Here is a 19,832-nt window from a genome sequence, read left to right as displayed (position 1 = left end):
CCTATTTGCCATAGACTGACTGTTTGTGTCCCCCCAAAATTCATATGTTGAGACCTAACCCCCAATGTGCTAACATTTGGAAGTAGAGCCAAAGTGATGATATTTGGAAGTGATTAGGTCAAGTCACTTGAGATTAGTGCCCTTCTAAAACAGGCCCGAGAGACTTCCCTTGTGCCTTCCACCATGTGAGGATTTGATGGGAAGACTGCTATCTATGAGCCAAGAAGTCAGCCCTCATAAGACCCTGAATCAGCCTGGGCCTTGACCTTGGACTTCACAGCCTCCAGAACCGTCTAAGCCACTCAGTTTATGGTAATTTGTTATAGCAACCCAAATGGACTAAGACACTATTGTTAGTCCTCATTATACATGACATCTTCAGACCTTTGACATTCATTATTTCCTCCTCCTCAAAGTTCTCCACACCCAAGGTTTCCATGATACCACATTATCTTGGCCACTTCTGGCTATTACTGCTCTATCTACCCTTAAATATTGAATTTTCTCTGGGTTCAATTCTTAGGCCACTCCTCTTTTCATTCTACACACATTTCTTCAACAATCTTATTTTTTTCTTTGTATCTGACAATCACTTGGATATTGGTAATTGTGAAATTAAATCTCTAATTTTCACTTCTCTTATCTCCTGACCCATATATCTAAACACCTAAATGATATCTCTACCTTGATTTAGGCAAGCACCTTTAATTCCACATATCTGAAACTAAGCTCAGCATTTCTTTCCTGCATCCAAATTTATTCTCCTGAGTTCTCTATTTACATTCACAGAACCCGCCCAATTAACTAGGCTAGAAACTTTGTTACCCTCAACTACTCTTTCTCCTTTATCCCTCACATCCATTTCATTACTAAATTTTGCTAATTTGAGATTTAAATTTCTTTAGACTCCATACCTTCCTTTCCATTCCCACTGTAAAACCTGCTGAGTTTTCTCACGTTGGTCTTTCTCCCTCCAGTCCACTGCCATTTGGGTCATATTTCTATGTTGTTTCTTGCTTTTCAAGACCCCCATTTTTCAATAGACCCCGCTGTCTACAGAGTCAAGGCCAAATTCCATAGCCTGATAGACAGAACTTTTCACAATCTTTCTCCAGCAAAGTTCACTTCAATTCCCATCTACACTATATTTCTCTCCATTCCTGGAACAAAAGACAGTCACACATTTACATGTTTTTCTCTCTGCCTTTAATCTCCTTCACCCTCTTTTCCACATGGCAGTGCTTATTCATCCTACATAACTTGGCTTAAACATCACCTCTCATAAGAAGTTTTCTTTCTCTTTCAGTAAAGTGGATCCATCTTCTTTGTCATTATTTCAAGACTGTCCCCATTAATGACTAAGGTAGGGAATAGCATCTTACACTTACTCATTTATTTTTGTTTTAGCACGTAGCACAATGCCTGGAAAAGCAATAAATACTTGTCAAGTCAATGAATCCCAAGTGGTGCTTGACAGGTGGCAACAAACAGCAACCAAAAAATCCCAGCCACTGTACTTTAATATAGAATGGGGAAGGGAAAGGAACCCAGGCTGACTATGAATCACAATGGTTCAATAATAACCAATTATCAATCTTCAAAATGTCTCAAACTATATTTCAGGTATTGTGCATGTAAGTTTAGCTTATCTCACTCGCACTAGCCCAAATGAAACTAATGAAATACCTAAGAAGTATTTCAAATCTTTCTCTAAATACTTAAGTGGGTTGTTATGAAAGAATACAAGAATTTCAAATGATTAAGATACTTGACTCCAGGTTAAATACTATATAAATGGATTAAATTCTAAATATATTAATGGACAATAAAAATAAACAAAAAGAGGGGTGCCTGGCTGGTTCAATCAGTAGAGCACAAAACTCTTGATCTCAGGGTCATGAGTTCAAGCTCCACGCTGGCTGCAGAGCCTGCTTTTTAAAAAATAAAAACAGGGTGCCTGGGTGGCTCAGTCATTAAGCGTCTGCCTTCAGCTCAGGCCATGGTCCCAGGGTCCTGGGACCGAGTCCCGCATTGGGCTCTCTGCTCGGCAGGAAGCCTGCTTCTCCCTCTCCCACTCCCCCTGCTTGTGTTCCCTCTCTCGTTGTGTCTCTCTCTGTCAAATAAATAAATAAAATAATAAAAATTTAAAAAAAGATATTTAAGTAAAAAAAAAGTAAAGAAAATTAAAAAGTAAAGTCATGTAAGGGATTTAACCCTGTGGTCATTATCAATTTTTCTTGGACAAATCTCAGTAAACATAGAAGAAAGTAAAAACAAAAGGAAGAATATAGATAGGGACGCCTGGGTGGCTCAGTCCGTTAAGCATCTGCCTTTGGCTCAGGTGGGTCCTGGGATTGAGTCCCACATCCGGCTCCCTGCTCAGTGGGGAGCCTGTTTCTCCCTTTGCCTGCCACTCCCCCTGCTTGTGCTCTCTCTCTCTCTCTCTCTCTCTGACAAATAAGTAAAAAAAAACAAAACAAAAAAACCTTAAAAAAAAAAAAAGGAAAAGGAAAGATAGTTGAGGGGGGCACCTGGGTGGCTCAGTAGGTTAAGTGCCTGCCTTCAGCTCAGGTCATGGGATCGAGCCCTGAATCAGGCTCCCTGCTCAGTGGGGGAGCCTGCTTCTCCCTCTCCCTCCTCCCCCCTCCCACTCATGCTCTCTCACTCTACTCTCTCTCAAATAAATAAAATCTTTAAAAAAAGAGAGAGAGAGAGAGAGTTGGCTAAATAACTTCACCTCTTAGAAACAAGTATTTCCTAACTTCCTAAATACTGTGCATAGTCATAGGCAAAGTCAGGAAAATAAAGCCTTAATTTCAAATTATCAAAATCAAACTGTCATAAAAATCAGTGGTTTTTAAGGTATGTTCTCCTCAGCATGACAGTATAAGAACACAAAACTAGAAACACATTAAATATCCAATAATAAATGATAAAGTTAAATTGATATACCCATAAGATGTAATAATTCAGCCACTGAAGATGATGTTTTCCTGGAATTTTACAGAATAACCTTTCCTTGTGTTACCAACATTAAGGAAAAAGTTAGAATACTACTAGTATCTTTTTATCTTATAGCTTTATCTTATGGCTATTTTATTTTACTTTTTTAAGTAGGCTCCACATCCAATGTGGGGCTTGAACTCTTGACTCTGCTATTAAGAGTCACATGTTCTACCCACTGAGCCAGCCAGGTGCCCCTATCTTATAGCTTTTTTTTTTTTAAAGATTTTATTTATTTATTTGAGAGAGAGAGAATGAGAGATAGAGAGCACGAGAGGGAAGAGGGTCAGAGGGAGAAGTAGACTCCATGCTAAGCAGGGAGCCTGATGTGGGACTTGATCCCGGGACTCCAGGATCATGACCTGAGCTGAAGGCAGTCGCTTAACCAACTGAGCTACCCAGGCACCCCTTCTTATAGCTTTTTTAAATTAATTTTTTTATTTTGAGATCGTTGTAAAACATAACACAGAAATCCCATTTCTCTTTACCAGTTTCTCCCAATGGTAACATCTTGTAAAATCATAGTACAATACCAACACCAAGATACTGACATTAATATAATCTACTTGCTTATTCAGAGTCTCCCAGTTTTACTGTATTTATTCACATTTGTGTGTGTGTGTATTTACTTCCATGCAATTTTTCACAAATGTAGGTTCATGTATCCGCCACCTAGTCGAGATACAAAATAGTTCTATCACCATAAAAATCCCTCTTGTTATCCTTTTATAACCACACTCCTTCCTTATAGCTTTTTATATTTTCAACAATTGTGTGTTCATTCAATACGTCTTTATTAAACATCTACTATGTGCCAAGCACTCTTCTTTGTATACAATTCAAATAGCGTGGATTATTTTTCCCAGTTTGTAAAAGCAATTTTTAAAAAGACAAGGTTTTTTTTGTCTTTCAATCCAATTTTAATATAGATACATGAAAAAAATTCAACTGAAAACTATTACTAATTGAAAAGACACATTAGGAACAAATATAGAGTGCATTGGTTAATTCCAGGAATACCATGGTATTAAACACACAACATTTCAGTATCATATTATCATAATCTGATTAGCTTTAAAGAGATTTAGGTAATAAAATCATACTAACTTCCAAAGAAAGCTTTATAATAAAGACTTACATAATCAACTAGGTTTATTCTTCACTTGCAATTCAAAGTACACAAATTTAATGGATTTTCTTCCGATAAGTTTTTACAGAGGGCTTTACATAAAAAGAACTACTCAAAGGATACAATTCAAGATATAAAAGTACTCAAATGTCTAAAAAGTTATCCCAAATTAAAACATCTGCTCTTCAAAAGACACTGTTAAGAAAATGAAAAGGCAAACCACAGACTGAAAGAAGTTATTTGCAAAATACCTGATAAAGACTTGTATCTGAAATCAATCAATCTATCTATCTACCTATCTTTTAAAGTAGGCTCCACACCCAGCGTGGAGTCCAATACGGGGCTTGAACTCACACCTGAGCTGAGATCAAGAGTCTCATGCTTGGGGCGCCTGGGTCAACTCTTAGTTTCCACTCAGGTCATGATCAGGGTCATGGGATCAAGCCCACTCAGCAGGGAGTCTGCTTCTCCCTCTCCCTCTGCTCCTCCCCCTGCACTCTTTCTCTTCCTCTCAAATAAATAAATAAATCTTTTAAAAAAAGAGTAGGATGCTTAATAGAGCCACCCAGGCACCCCTGTATTTGAAATTAAAAAAAAGAACCTTAATAATAAGAAGCTAAACAATCAAAAGGAAAAAAAAATTTGATGAGACTTTACAAAAAATATTCAAATGCAGTAAGTACATGAAAAGGTGACTAACATCATTAGCAACCAGGAAAATGCAAATTGAAACCATATGAGATACCACTACATATCCACTAGAATGGCTAAAAGTTTTTTTTTTTATTTTAATAAAAACAAATAAAATAAGATTAACTGGAACCTTTATACATTGCCAGTAAGTATGCAAAATGGCACAGCCAGTTTGGAAAACAGTTTGGCAGTTTCACAGCAAGTTAAACAGACACTTATCATATGACCCAGCAATTTTTCTCCCATGTATTTACCCAAGAGAAATGAAACCATATGAACACTCAAAGATCTGTATGCAAATGTCCAGAATAACTTTGTTCGTAATAGCTGAAAACTGAAACTCAAATTTCCACCAACTGGTGAATTGATAAATAAATTGTACTATATTCAGCAACAAAAAGGAATAACTGACAATACATACAAGATGGATAAATCTCAAACATATTTTTCAAAGTAGAAAAAAAGCCAGCCACAGAAAACTATATAATTCCACCTAGATGACATTCTAAAAAAGACAAAAACAAAAGGACAGAAAACAGATCAGTGATTGCCAGAGGCTAGGGAGGGAACTGATTTCACAGGGGCAGAGAGAACTTTTTTTTTTTAAGAGATTTTATTTATGTAAGAGAGACAAACAAAGCACAATTGGCAGGGGAGGGGGGGGGGAGGGGACGGGCAGAGGGAGAAGAAGAGGGACAAGCCGGAGTCCGCTGAGTGCAGAGCCTGAAGCCAGCTCTATCCCAAGATCCTGAGATAAGACCTGAGCCAAAGCCAGACACTTAACGGCTTAACGGACCGAGCCACACAGGTGTCCCAAGAGAGCATTTTGTAGGAACAGAAATGTTCTGTATCTATACCTTGATTGTGGTAGTGGCTACATTTATGTATACACAGTCAAAACTCATTGAACTATTCAGTTAAAAAGGTGAATTTATTACACGTAAATTATACTTCAATAAACGTGACTAAAGAAAAATTATCCCAGGTAAAAAAATTATAATAAAATCATACATTTTATTATCCAGATTGTACAATTTATAAAAGCTTCTGGATTTTGTTACTTAAAAAAATAATCTTCCCTGGGGTGCCTAGCAGGCTCAGTCAGTAGAGTGACTCTTGGATCTCAGGGTTGAGTTGGAGCTTTGTATGTGGCATAGAGTTCACTAAAAAAATAAAAAATAGGTCACCTTGATGGCTCAGTCAGTTAGATGTCCAACTCTTTTTTTTTTAAAGATTCTGTTTATTTATTTGACAGAGAGACAGCGAGAGAGGGCACACAAGTAGGGGGAGTGGGAGAGGGAAAAGCAGGCTTCCTGCTTAACAGGGAGCCCAATGTGGGGCTCGATCCCAGGACCCTGAGATCATGACCTGAGCTGAAGGCAGACGCTTAACAACTGAGCCACCCAGGCGCCCCAAGATGTCCAACTCTTGATTTCAGCTCTGGTCGTGATCTCAGCATTGTGAGATCAAGCCCTGCATCCAACCCAAGCGCTGGGCATGAGCCTGCTTAGGATTCTCTCTCTCCCTCTCCCTCTGCCTCCACCAAAAAATAATAATAAAAATAATAAAATAATCTTACCTTTCCCTCCTGTGGGAGGGTGAGTAGTCATGTTAGCCCTGGGTGGGGTGGGGATTGTCAGAGCCCAAGTGAACTAAGGAAGGAGTCTATGTGGGAAGAATACATGTGCTCAGCCCAAGCACTGGAAGGAGGCTGTCAACACAGAGGGGCAACCTTGCATGGGGCACTAGGTGTGAACAGAGTGAAGAGGATGTCTTCACATGAAAGCAGCCCAATGTGGGGTATCAGAGCCTAAGTGGGGTGAGAAATACATCCACAAACAGTGGGGATGCTAACATGAGGAGTCAGAGGCAGAGCAGACTGAAGGTTTCCCTGAATTGGGACATCCTGGTATGGGCTGTTAGCTCCTGAGAGCAGTGGAGTGGGAGGGAGAGAATGAAGAATCAGCAGAGAAAAAAGGCATCCAGGAGAAGAGGGGGTGGTAGCAAATATGAAAGTCTGGTTAAATACAGTCAGATTTGAACAAGTAAGTATTCCCCAGCTTCATCTATTAAGAGGGTCTGGGAGCATTAACAACCCAACAGCAACAAACATACTAGCACTGAGATTGTAGCTTCAAAATGTCATTCTCCACTAAAAGGATCCAGGACTCCCCAGAGAAATAGCCAATTGAAGGACTAACAGGATAAATCTGTGCCAAAAAGTAAACGAATGATGGGGACATGTCATAAGGATACAAAAGCCAGCTTGAATGGGCTCTCATTGACCAAATGAGGAACAATCTAAACATCAAACTAAATAGTAACAGAATATAATCCACTAAAAAACATTCATACAGATAGGAATACAGGAATACATTAAAAGTTAGATGAGGAACAAGATATTTACATAGTTTCAAAATACTCCACACAAAACTATGTATTAACAATTACATATTAACGTTATAGTGAGGAAACCTGGCAGGCATTGCTTATAACTAATCAAAGTGAAAATCACCAATAATGGGATAAATTGTGTACCACCTGATAGACTGCAATGAGCATCACCTTTGTGATATTTCTACCCAAGTACATAACCTGTATGTATCTAATCATAAGAGAACAGATAATCCCAAATTGAGGGGCATTCTACAAAATAATTGCCCTGTAATCTTCATAAGTGTCAAGGTTATGAAAGTCAAGAGAAGATGGAGAAACTGTTCCAGAATGAAGAAGCCTAAAGAGACATGACAAGTAAAAGCAACGTATAATTCTTAATGGGATCCTTTTGCCAGTGTAAAGATTAACGGCAAAATCAACAAAGCCTGAAACAGTCTGACAACTAAATGGAGTACTGTATCAGCACAAATTTCCTGATTTTGCTAACTGTATTGTGATTATGTAGGAGAATATCCTTGTTTCTAAAAAATGCACACTAAAGCATTCTGGGGTGATAGGGCATCAGGTCAGCAGCTTCCTCTCAAATGGTTCAGAGAAAAAAGTTCTTTGTACCTTACTTGCAAGTTTTCTGCAAGTATGTGATTGTTTTAAGTGAGGGGAAAAAAATGTTGGTACAAATGAAGTATTTTTTAAAAAACTGTGATTCTTCATATTATTAATCTTGGTAAGAGACACCAGACTATGCAAAATTACTAGGAAATAAAATGTTGGAGCCAGAAGACACTTTTTTAAACACAGCCCAACCCCTTCTCTTAACAACTGACCTCAATCAGGTTGTGAATAGCGAAAGATTTAAAAATATAAAACGTTCCCACTAAAGGAAGTTATTAGAAGAGTAATACTGAAAAGGGGCAGTTGACCAGGAGTGGGTAGAACAATGACATTCTGACGCTACAAATGGCTGTAACCATTTGTAGCGTCAGCAAAACAATCTCAGCATCTCCTCAAAGATGAAGGGACTGTCTGCTGCTCTCTAAAATTCCTTGCAAATGTGCAACTGGAATTACCCTGAAATACTTGTGCTCCCCAGTTCAATTTATTACACTACGCTTAGCTATACAGTAATACAAAGAAATGCAAATACAAAAATAAACGTGCATGAACCCCGAATTTTCTTAAGTTGCAGAAATCCATGATGAAACTGAAATACAATGCATTTGCCAAACTGTTCCTTATGAAGAGTTTTGTGATGAATTCTAAGAATAATTAAAACACACATTAAACACTGCATGTCAACTATACTCTAAAAAACCTTTTTAATCCAAAAAATTTTTTTACTTAACGTGAAACAAGACTTTAAAGCGGTCGGCTGACTGTCCTTAAAAGATAGTGTTTAGACTCTCTGAAATGACTGTCTTATCTGTCCTGAAAGAACAGGGAGCATTTACTAGAAATTAAAAGTGCAAGGATCCTCTCCCACTCCCCGGTACCCACGCGTTCACTGGGGCGGTCACTAGACAGGCCCCCCAACAACGCAGGGGTGAGGTAGCACTGGACTCTCTCAGCATTTCCTTTTGGAGAGGACAGCCCCCTGCGTCACTCGTTACTCACTCAGGATGCAGGGCAGAAGTTTATCCCCGAGGAACTTAACACAGTTGGCTCCCGCCCTCCGAGCCCTGCAGTCCTGGCCCAATCCCTCCGGCCCCAGGGCGCTGCCCCTAGTACCCGACCTCCTCCAGGGCGAGGGTCGCAGCACCCAGACTTGCCCCCAGCTGGCCCAGCTGGGCCTCCCTGGGCCCCTGCGGACGCGGCCTCCTCCCCTTCTTCTCCCCTCCCCCTCCCCTCGTGCCGGTCCCTCACGCCCCCCGCGAGGCTCAGCCCCGCCAAGAAGGCCGGACACCGACCGCCAGCTCCGCCGCCGCCGGGCCGGGCCCTCCCCGCCTCCCGGCTGCGACGCCCAGCCCCGCAGAGCCCACTGGACAGCAGCTGGGGGAGGGGGTTGGGGGGACGGGGGCGGGGAGGCCTGGGGGCGGCGCCCGCCCCACACCCTTACCTGGCTTCTCGTGGTCGTAGCCTACCACAATGAAGTAGTCAGCCAGCCGGGCCATGGCCGCCGCCGCCGCGCCCGGGAAGCAGGTGCCCGTAGCCGCCCTCGCCGCCGCCGCCCACCCGGCCCGGGAGGGCTCAGCATTTTCCCTGCAGCAGCAGTAGCGGCAGCGGCGGCACTTCAGCCATGTTTGACAACCGAGGCTCACTGTGCGCCTGCGCCTCGCGGAGCGCCCGCTCCTCCCCCTCCCCCACCCGCGCTGACTCGGGAACCCCAAGCGGGCGGTGAGCCCACCTCGCGGCAACTAGGGCAGCTCTGACCGCTGGATTTGCGGAGTAGGCGGCCAGAGGTATTCTGGGCCACCGCGGCCACCGCGGCCGCTGCAGGCGTTTCACTTTGAAGCCTGGCTGCTCCTTCGTGGCCCACCTCCCTCCCCCCTATTTTTTCCAAAGCGGGGAGTCCTTCCTTCCGCCTTCTCTAATCTTTCTTTCTGGATCTGGGAAGAAGAGACAGGGATGATTGAGGGGTCGCCTGGAAAGTTTCCTCCTTCCCCTCCCCCCTCCACTCCCCTGCCGAAGACGAGATTCTCCCGCCCTCGACTGGAGCATGGAATTTGCACTGCCAGGGCTTTTGCTGCACGTTTCCTGTTTATGTTGTGCAGATGGGAATTTTAGGAACATGCCACCGAGCAGGCGGGGGGAGGGAGAGGCTTTTGCGCAATTTTGAGGCGCCTCGTGCTTCAGTGCTGGGTGGGCTGGGGCGGTTGGCTTGGGCTTCCCCCGGAGTGCCCGAAGTAGGGGGGGCTGGATTCCACCGAAGAACGCGGCATCCACGGGATCCTCCTAAACTGGTCGGATCCAACGGGGTAGGAGGGAGGAGGCTTTGTCTCTCTCCCAAGGGAGACCCCTCCCTTCTCTCCTCTCCTTTCTCTCCTTGCAGCGGTCCCAGGGTTCTTGTAGCCAGAGCAGGTGGTGACTTCCAACTTCCCTACTCCAGCACACAACAAAATGAATTAGTGGGTCTCATCATCCAATCTAGGAATTATCTAGGTCACTTTCTTGTTTGCTGCTCGTATTGATCATTTCGAATCTGGCTGGTGAGACATCCAGATGACTTTGTTTTGTCAATTGTTAGTATCTGAGGAAGTTTTAGTAGTCGGATAAGTTACAGGTGGTAGACTGAAGTTTTGGGAATCTCCGTGGTTTGCAAATGTGATCATCCTCGCAGTTGCTTATCGCTACCTATTAATTGAGGACTTGACCCTTACCATTTATATCTAAGAGCTCTGACCAGTGTCTGATATACAGTAGGTGCGTAAATATTTTTAATGGGTGATTGTACAATTTCCCCCCAGCTACCAACAGGAAGTTGCAATAGCTTGAACTCTGAACTGGGAGTCCAGAGGGTTGGAGTTTCATCTTCTGAAAGTTTAATTAATCATTTCCTCTTTCTGTGCCATGCTATCTTCATCTACAAAATGAGAGGGCTGGGCTACACAAGAAGAACTGAAATTCCCAGGAAGAAATACCTTAACTCTAAGAATTTGTTTGCAAATTGTCTGTGGTCAAACTGAATCAGCCTAGTTACAGTGGCAGAGGGAAGATAACAGATTAATCTTGAAAATAATTAAACCCAAAAAATAATTAAACCCAAAAAAGCCTCTTACATGAGCCTCACGCCTCATGTAAGAATCCTCTCGATAACTTCCCTGAAGATCTCATCATCCAACTTGATCACTTTCAGTAAGGAGTAACCTTTCTTCCTTGGGAGGCAGCCCACTCCACTGTTTAAAAGCCCTATTGTTAGAAAGTTCTTCCTCATTTATGTTAGAGTTGTCCTGTAACTTCCCTTAATTTTGCTCTCTGGAACTACCCAGAAAAAAAAAACAAAAAACAATCTTTCAGTTAGACTTTGACATTTTTAAGGCAGCTGTCATGTTCCTTGCCCATTTTACTTTTCTTTAAATTAAGGCAAATGGGTACCTGGCTGCCTCAATTGGAAGAGCATGTGACTCTTGATCTCAAGGTCTTGAGTTCCAGCCCCATGTTGGGTAGAGAGATTACTTAAATAAAACTTTTTTAAAAACGTGAAATTTACCTATCATAAAATTAACCCCATTAAAGGGTACAATTGGGGGCGCCTGGGTGGCTCAGTTGGTTAGGTATCTGCCTTCAGCCCTGGTCATGATCCTGGGGTCCTGGGGTGGGGCCCCACATCAGGCTCCCTGCTCTGCAGGGAGTCTGCTTCTCCCTTTCTCTCTCCCTCTGCCCCTGCTCATGTTCTAAGTAAATAAATAAAAGCTTTAAAAAAAATAAAAATAGGGGTGCCTGGTTGGCTCAGTTGGTTGGGCATCTGCCTTCGGCTCAGGTCTTGATCTGGGGGTCCTGGGATCAAGCCCCGACATCGGGCTCCCTGCTCAGCGGGAAGCCTTGCTTCTCCCTCTGCCTCTGCCTGCCCCTCTCTCTGCTTGTGCTCTCTCTCTGACACATAAATAAATAAAACATTTTGAAAAAACATAATAAAAAATAAATAAATAAAAAGTGTACAATTGGGTGGTATTTAGTAGATTCACAATGTTGTATAACTACCACTTCTATTTCCAAAACAATTTTGATCATACCCAGTAAGCAGCCACTCCCATTTCCCCTCCTCCAACCCCTCTTAACCACCAATTTGCTTTTTCTCTATGGATTTACCTATTATGGATATTTAATATAAATGGAATCATACAATATTTGACCTTTTGTGGGTTATTTAGTATAATGTTTTAAAGTTTCATCTATGTTGTAGCATGTATCAGTAGTTCATTCTTTTTATAGCTGAATAACATTCCATTTTACGTATATACCATATGAAATACAGTGTATCTATTTTTTCTTTTGTTTTCTGTGCTTTTGGTGTCATATCTAATTTCATTGCCAAATCCAAGGTCAGAAAAATTTGCTCCTGTTTTCTTCTAGGAGTTTCATAGTTTTAGCTCTTGTGTTTAGGCCATTTTAGGTTTTTGTACATGACAAGAGTCCCATTTTACTTTTTAAATGTGTTGAGCTTTATTTTATTAACAAGTGTTGGTGCAAATTATTTAAACTTTTTTTAAATCGAAGCTTCGTTGTTTTCAAGGTCTAGAATTAAATGCTGTGTGCTCTAAGGCATATTCCATCTGCTGGGTCATAGGTGGGCTGCCATTCCATTTCAAATGTGTGTTCTGTGGCATAGGGATTTTGACATATCCCAGCTATATGTATAAAGGTACCATATGTTTATATACACATGTGAACATATTTAGCATACACTGGAGCTGTGCTTTGCTTCTCAGCCAACAGTTGCCAGTCTGCTGAAACTGATAAGCCCTGACAAGGCAGCTGATTACTGAAGTTGGCTGAAGGCCAGACCATCCCCTTGAGATAACCACCATCACCTTTCACCAAAGAGTGAGGGAGTAAAGCAATCCCAGATTTGTTTTACTGATGTCTGGCAGGAGCAGGAAGGGAAGAAGAATATGCAACACAATGATGATGTGTACACAGCAGATGCCTTTCATTCATGCTTTAGAAGAAACAAGGGCCAATTACTAGCGAGCAAGAATTATCAGTCCTCTGCTCCTACAGTCGGCTGTTGTGGAGTGAGTGGTTGATCTCTACAGTCATTTCAAGTGCTTCCTGTGGTTAGCCACCACAGTTCAGAGAGGCAGTCTGAGAGTTAGACTTAACCAAATGTCCACGGGGGGCAGGGTTGGGGCCTCTTCAAATGGTCTCTACAACCAATAACAAAGGAAGCCATTTAGAAAATTGCCTGATTCATTGCCATATCTCCATCCATTCAGTTGCCTAAGTAATAAACTTAAATGATCCTTACCCTTGACACATGCCTCTCAGCCCTACATTCATCACTCAGCCCCATTGATCCTACTTCCCAAATATGTATACTTCTCTCCACCCCCATCGCCACCCCACTATCTGAGCCACTGTCACTTTCCAACTTAACTATTGCAGTAACTTCCTAACTGATGTCCCTGCTTCACAGGTGGTTCCAGACTTTCCATGTAGGTGAAACTTAAGGACAGAGAGCTATGAACCTTCCCTTCAAATTAAATTTGTATAGCAAAGACACTGTTTCTACCCGGGGTGTATGTTTGGGGTACGGGAAGGAGGCTTCAGAGATGATTGATGGAAGTCTTCCTGCAGTTGCTTTCACACATGATTATATGAATAGTTGAATCCTGACACACATTAAGTACCCCTGACATTAGCAGTTATAGTATAAGTATATAAGTGTATATAAGTGCTGTCAGAGTTTGCAGGCTGCTTTTGCTTAGCTTGCATGTTTATTTGGTGAGCAGAACTGGCTACCTAATTTGTAGAACCCAGTGCAAAATGAAAATGTAGGACCCTCTGTTCAAAAATTACAAGAATTTCAAAACGGGGGGGGGCGCCTGGGTGGCTCAGTCGTTAAGCGTCTGCCTTCAGCTCAGGTCATGATCCCAGGGTCCTGGGATCGAGCCCCGCATCGAGCTCCCTGCCCAGCGGGAAGCCTGCTTCTCCCTCTCCCACTCCCCCTGCTTGTGCTCTCTCTCTCTCTCTCTCTCTCTCTCTCTCTCTCTCTCTCGCTGTGTCTCTCTGTCAAATAAATAAATAAAATCTTTAAAAAAAAAAAAGAATTTCAAAACAGGGCACCTGGGTGGCTTAGTTGGTTAAGCATCTGCCTTAGGCTCAGGTCATGGTCTCCCGGGTCCTGGGATGGAGCTCCACGTTGGGAATCCTTGCTCAGCAGGGAGTCTGCTTCTCCCTCTCCCTCTACCCCTCCCCCCGTTCATGCCGCGCACTTGCATGCGCAAAGGCGCATATAGCTCTCACTCTCTTGCTCTCCCTCAAATAAATAAAATCTTAAAAAAAAAAAAAAGATTTTCAAAACAGCAGGGCGCTTGGGTGGCTCAGTCGGTTAAGCGCCTTCGGCTTAGGTCATGATCCCAGGATCCTGGGATCCAGCCCTACATTGGGCTGTCTGCTCAGTGGGGAGCCTGCTTCTCCCTCTCCCTCTGCCAGCTCCTTCCCCTGCTTGTCCTCTCTCTCTCTCTCTGTCAAATAAATAAATAAAATCTTAAAAAAAAAAAAGAATTTCAAAACAGTGACAAACAGGGCATTAAACCAAGTGTAGGACCCTGTGAGACAGAACATGGTGCATGTTCATGAAGCTGACTCTGTTGGTGAAGTTTAGGGTGGAATGTGTGTGTGTATGTGTGTGTAGGGGTACGGTAATAGAGATTTTGGGGGGACTAGGCCCTCACCTGTCTCTCGAGGGTGCCACCACTGCAACTGTTTCCCTTCTTGCTCTTCTTTAATCCACTCACCACATTAAATAGCCAAAATAGGGGCACCTGGGTGACTCAGGGGATAGTGCGAGGGACTCTTGATCTCACAGTCATGAGTTCAAGCCCCACCTTGGTGATAGAGATTACTTAAAAAAAAAAGTAAATAGCCAAAATGATCCTTTTTTTTTTTTAAAGATTTTATTTATTTATTTGAGAGAGAGAGAATGAGAGATAGAGAGCACCAGAGGGAAGAGGGTCAGAGGGAGGAGCAGACTCCCTGCCGAGCAGGGAGCCCGATGTGGGACTCGATTCCGGGACTCCGGGATCATGACCTGAGCCGAAGGCAGTCGCTTAACCAACTGAGCCACCCAGGCGCCCCAAAATGATCCTTTAAATAAATGTATATCAGATCATGTCTCTCCCAACTTTAAACCTGTCAATAGATTCCCATGTCATCATGAATAAAGTGCAAAATCTTCATGTCCCAAAGCGTCCTATTTACTCTAATCCTGATGACTTCTTTAATCTCATTTCATGCCCCTCTTCTTTTTCACTCAATACATTTCAACCGTACTGATCTCTCCCTAATGTACCAAGTGCTTTCTCACCCCTAAGGCTTTGTACATGCTGTTTCCTCCATTTGGAACATTAGATCCCCCTAGTTTTGCTTTTCCTTCAGAACACTTACGATTATAGTTTATAATCGTGTATTTATCCTTTTGAAGATTTATTTATGTCTGCCTACCCCACCATGCTGTAGCTCATTGAAGGTAAGAATGATGTTTGTATTGATGATTTCTGTATGCCTAACATGTAGCACAGAGCTAGGCATGTGATACATGCTCAGGAAATATTTGTTAAAGGAGTAAACACACTTAAATCATGCAGGCCCATATATAAGAATTGCCTCATTACAGCGGTTCTAATCTGATAGTATAGGGTCCCCACCTGGAGGCAGGTAGCATAACGGTTGCTCTTGTTAGCATCTTTGGCTACAGATGAAACCCAGATGGTCTAATCATCTCTTTTATAATCCATTTATTATGCCACTCATTGTGTCATCAATAGTAAGTTTCTTGAAGTCATTTTGTCTTGTTCTGTTATAGCTGTTAGTATAACAAGCTTCCCTATGTTTACCCTCTTCTCCATATTCTCTTTCATTTGTCCAATAGCAATTTACATTCTTTAAGCTTCAGGTAGGTTTGTCTTCTGGCTTTATCACATACAAGGACTGATTTTTTTTATTAAATATATATATATACTATTTTTAGTAAACTCTACATCCAATATGGGGCTCAAATTGACCACCCCGAGATCGAGAGTCGCATGCTTTCCGGACTAAGCCAGCCAGGTGCTCCAGAACTGATTGTTTCTGTCCATCTATTTTGTGCAAAAGCGCAAAAATGAGGCAGCAAACTGTATGCCTATTTTATTCTTAATTTGGTTTATGTACTTGTGAATTTTTCTAGAAAGGATCTATATTTTATTAGCTCCTTGGAGAAGTCAGAGGTCCCAAAAAAGTGTCAAGTTTTGAATCCTGTTTTACTTCTCCCTGTGAGTGACTAAATCTGCAAAGCTGATTGTGTCCTTTCCCTAAACTATTTTGTGTTATGACTCCAGGAAGTTTCTTAAACCTTGTTTTCAAATGAACTTTGTAAACAAGCCCTCAGCTCAGCAACGTCATTTTGAAACATGAATAATAAATGCATTATAAAATTTCCTGTTTGAAAAAAAGAGGCATCTGAGATAACTATGCAATGCACTTAGCTACTCATTTTTATTCTTATTAATATCATTAATATCATATAGTGCTTCTTATTTTTCTTCATGACCTGAGTGTGGTCACACTGGCTTTAGCTGAAAACCACCACCACAAATTTTTTTAAACTCCAAACATTACTAAGAGTAAGGCTTGGATTGAGGGCCTAAAAATAATTCAGTTGGAATGTGAAGAAGAAATTGAGACACCAATACAACAAATATTTAGCATATTTGTGTCTTTATATGTGATTTCAGGATACATACATTTATTACCCTGCTCTGGGGTTTATTTACGATCTGACCCTTAAAGAATTCTTGGGCACAAAAAAAAAAGTGGATCTTCATTAACCAGAATTTTTTTCTTTTTTTGTCTTTCTCTTGACAGTGAGATTTTAAAGATGTTTCTTCCTTCCCTTCCTTCCTTCTACTCAACAGTGAATCTACAATCACTGCAACTTGGCTGAAACTCCACGTTAACAAATCACCAGAAGCAGAACTCCCGCTGTGGTGTTTCCTTCTACATCCGACCGTTTAACTGAAAACTCAGTCGTGTGTGTGTTGGGGGGGGTGTCTTTAGGGATATTTAAGTAAGCGAACCGGAGGTTACACAACAGATGGCAACACTTAGCAAATTTTATATATTTTTTCAATTTATACCCCACGACCCCCAAGGGGAACACTCTGGTTCCTGTCCGCCACCTACGCAAACTCAGGCACACGCGTACACGCGCGTGACCGCGCGCGCGCACACGCGCACACACTTTCGAAGATACGCGTGTTCTAGCAAAATCCTGAGCTGCCACTCCAATACTTTGCTTAAAAAAAAAATAATTGGCGGGGTTCTCAAGCGTCTCTAAACGCTAGAGCGTCAAGGCGCACCTGAGCTGATAAGAAGTGTGCCAAGGCTGTCAGGTGGGAATTCCTGGCGTCGCTGCTATGTCGCTGGACTAGGCACTGGAGCCAGGAGGAGCGGAGCCCAGTCTCCACTCCTGGGTTTGCTGTGCTTGTTGAAGCAGCCCCAAGCTCAAAGCGAAGTTTGCATCTAGATCACGCTTCGCGATCCTGCAGAGGAGCTAGAGCGAATTCCACCCCCCCCCCCACCCCGCTCCCACGGAATCATGGGTTTTCCAAAAAGACACAGAAAGGAGGCAACGAGGCACAGCCACAGAGACCTCTGCAGACCGAACCCCCCCGCCCAGGGCTGGTGGGAACTGGAAGGAACGAGTCCAGACCACGGGACCTTCCCTGGCTGTGGGCCGGCGCTCAGCTGTCCTTGACCTCTACAGCAGTTGAGGCGCGCGCGCCAGGGAAATGAAAGTAAAACCTGTCTTGGAGCGGACCCAACTGGAAGCTGGCGACAAGTCGCATCCGCAGAGAATGTCTTGGACAGGGTTGGTGTGAAGAGCCTGACTCTCAGGGAACAAACTGAAATGAAGAGATGGGAAGCGGGAGAAAAGCAGACTAGGTTCGCTGGTGGTGGCTCCTGGAAACAGAGCAGGCGCACAGTCATACTGTCTGAGGTGCCGACGGACTAGCCGCCTGACCTGATCTGCTGCAATGACAGCTCTGCGGCCCGCCAGGCGGCCGGAACCCAGCCACTACGCTGCTTTGCACCCCTCTGACCCCGAGCTCTTACCAGAATCAGACCCAGCTCCGGAGCCAGGAATCTGTCCCCTATCCTCAGCTGGAACTCAGATCCATTCAAGTGACTCCCTTGGGGAAGAGTCCCCAGAATGAATAACTTCAGCCGCGGTCATTCCTTCCCCGGGTGCAGTGTCCACGGTTCAGTCCTGATAATGAAAAGGCCGGTGAACAAGCAGTGTATAGCCCGGACCAGGCAAGTTCCCCCCCAACCCCCACCCGCCACCCAGCGCCCAGCCTCCTTTGCACTGGGTCTCAGAACCAGTTTGGCAGAGCAGGTAAGAAGCGTAGAGGTCTGCAGGGGGCACGTCACATATGGGGAAACAAACTAGAGGGGAAACGTGATGTACCCACCTTCACACAGCCACAGGGTGGGTACTAGAAGCCGGTCCGCCGAGTCCAGTGGCCCCGCGCCCACCGCCTCTTAGTCTAGGCGCAGAGCTTCAGGACTTGAGAATAGGGTAGGGGTTGATAGGATACCAGAGGCCCGAATGCAAGAACTCAAGCTTCGCGGGGCCGAGTTCCCTTCCAGCTTGGCCCTCAGAAGGGAAGTAAGAAGAAAGTAAAGTCAAGAAGGGGTGATGGAGGGTTGCCTGGGTAGCTCAGTCGGTTAAGCATCTGCCTTCAGCTCAGGTCATGAGGGATCGAGTTCCACGTCAGGCTTCCTTGCTCAGCGGGAAACCTGCCGCTCCCCCGGTTTGTGCGCGCTCTCTCTGGCAAATAAATAAATAAAATCGTTAAAAAAAAAAAAAGCGGTGATGGAAGAACACAAATGGGTGACAAACGTGCTTGGGGGTGATTCATCATGAACAGGCATAAATCCTTGGGCGAGGGCTAGGACTCTCCTTTCCCCCTTGACTGCATGATGACCCCAGCCTAGAAATATCCACGCCGCGCCCGAGTCTGCGGTGCTTGCTTGCCAGGCCGAGTTAGGACTTTACTGCTTCCTGCGTTTGGCGTGACTTTGGTCAAATTCTTCCCGTCTCTGAACTTCATTTTCTACTTGGTGAGATAAGAACAGTATTGTTAACCTTCCTCGCCTAACTCAAGGGTAGGTGTCAGGATCAAAGATCAGGATGTGGCTGTGTTTTGTAAACTCTAAACCGATTAACATACGTGAAACATTAGTGTGCTCCCTGGCAGTAAATCCTCCCGTTCATAAATGGGTGAATGAAGTCTCAGAGGGCAGCAAAGCAAACTCTCAGGTTGTAACCTTGTAAGGAATAACTGGATTACGGGGGGTGGGGGAAAAACGAAACGGTATCGTCCGTTCTAATTTTGGTTATTCCCATATTTCCAAATAGGCAATTAAATTCTGAAACTTCAGATCATTCTCCCCTCCAAATCCCAATTCTCAAATCAGTCTTTTCGAGCCGTGACCCTATTGCGAAATCTTACGAGCCCGTCCCAGAACCTTGGAGTCTCAGCCTCTCTGGGGGTGTTGGCGAGCCCCACTCCTCTAGTCTCTGCTGGGTGTCCTGCCCCCGCGACTCCGCGGGAGTCTGGGGTCGCGCTCAGGTCAGGCGCCGAGCCGGCAGGGGGCGCGGTCCATTCGAGGCCACCGCTCCCGAGGTCCGGGGCTCCGGCCATGCGCGTGGTACCTCCCGCTGGCTCTTGCAGTTCCGTGCCAGTAGGCCTCGCACTCTGGGTTGCATAGGTCCTAAGTAACGACCCCAAGAGGTTGTACCGGCCCCACTTCGCCCTGGTTTATATTCTGAAGCCTGTGCCCAGAGAGTCAGGATTGTGGCAGTTCCTACACCAATCTTTGGAGCGCATCTCTGAGTCCTCTGGGCACGAGGGACCCCTACCCCCCCCCCCCCCCCCCCCCCCCCCCCCCCCCCCCCCCCCCCCCC

General features: G+C 44.0%; 1 protein-coding gene and 1 long non-coding RNA gene across 5 annotated transcripts in view; both read right to left on the bottom strand.

Moving 5' to 3' along the window:
* SBF2 (SET binding factor 2) overlaps positions 1–9,522 on the bottom strand; it is a 467,005-nt gene extending 457,483 nt beyond the window's left edge. The window contains exon 1 of one of the 3 annotated variants that reach the window (XM_025848643.2): positions 9,276–9,522. In XM_025848643.2, coding sequence (XP_025704428.1) covers positions 9,276–9,330 — 55 coding nt within the window. In that variant the 5' untranslated portion in view covers positions 9,331–9,522. The remainder of the gene's footprint in view (positions 1–9,275) is intronic. The other 2 variants (XM_025848644.2, XM_073882924.1) reach the window with 2 other exon arrangements.
* Positions 9,523–12,029: 2,507 nt separating this feature from the next.
* On the bottom strand, positions 12,030–19,826 carry LOC141370883 (uncharacterized). Of its 2 annotated transcripts, XR_012375361.1 has the most exons (4): positions 18,334–19,826; positions 17,975–18,128; positions 17,218–17,763; positions 12,030–13,023 (listed from the first exon to the last, which is right to left on the bottom strand). It is a non-coding gene; the product is annotated as an uncharacterized lncRNA (long non-coding RNA). The 2 variants fall into 2 exon arrangements; XR_012375360.1 differs by lacking the exon at positions 12,030–13,023 and having other exon boundaries at positions 16,347–17,763.
* Between the last annotated feature and the right edge of the window lie 6 nt (positions 19,827–19,832).

This window comes from Callorhinus ursinus, unplaced genomic scaffold (genome assembly GCF_003265705.2).
Source record: "Callorhinus ursinus isolate GAN/ISIS: 27379988/994484 unplaced genomic scaffold, GSC_fseal_2.0 scaffold49, whole genome shotgun sequence".
NCBI lineage: Eukaryota > Metazoa > Chordata > Mammalia > Carnivora > Otariidae > Callorhinus > Callorhinus ursinus.
This window is presented reverse-complemented; position numbering and strand designations above follow the sequence as displayed.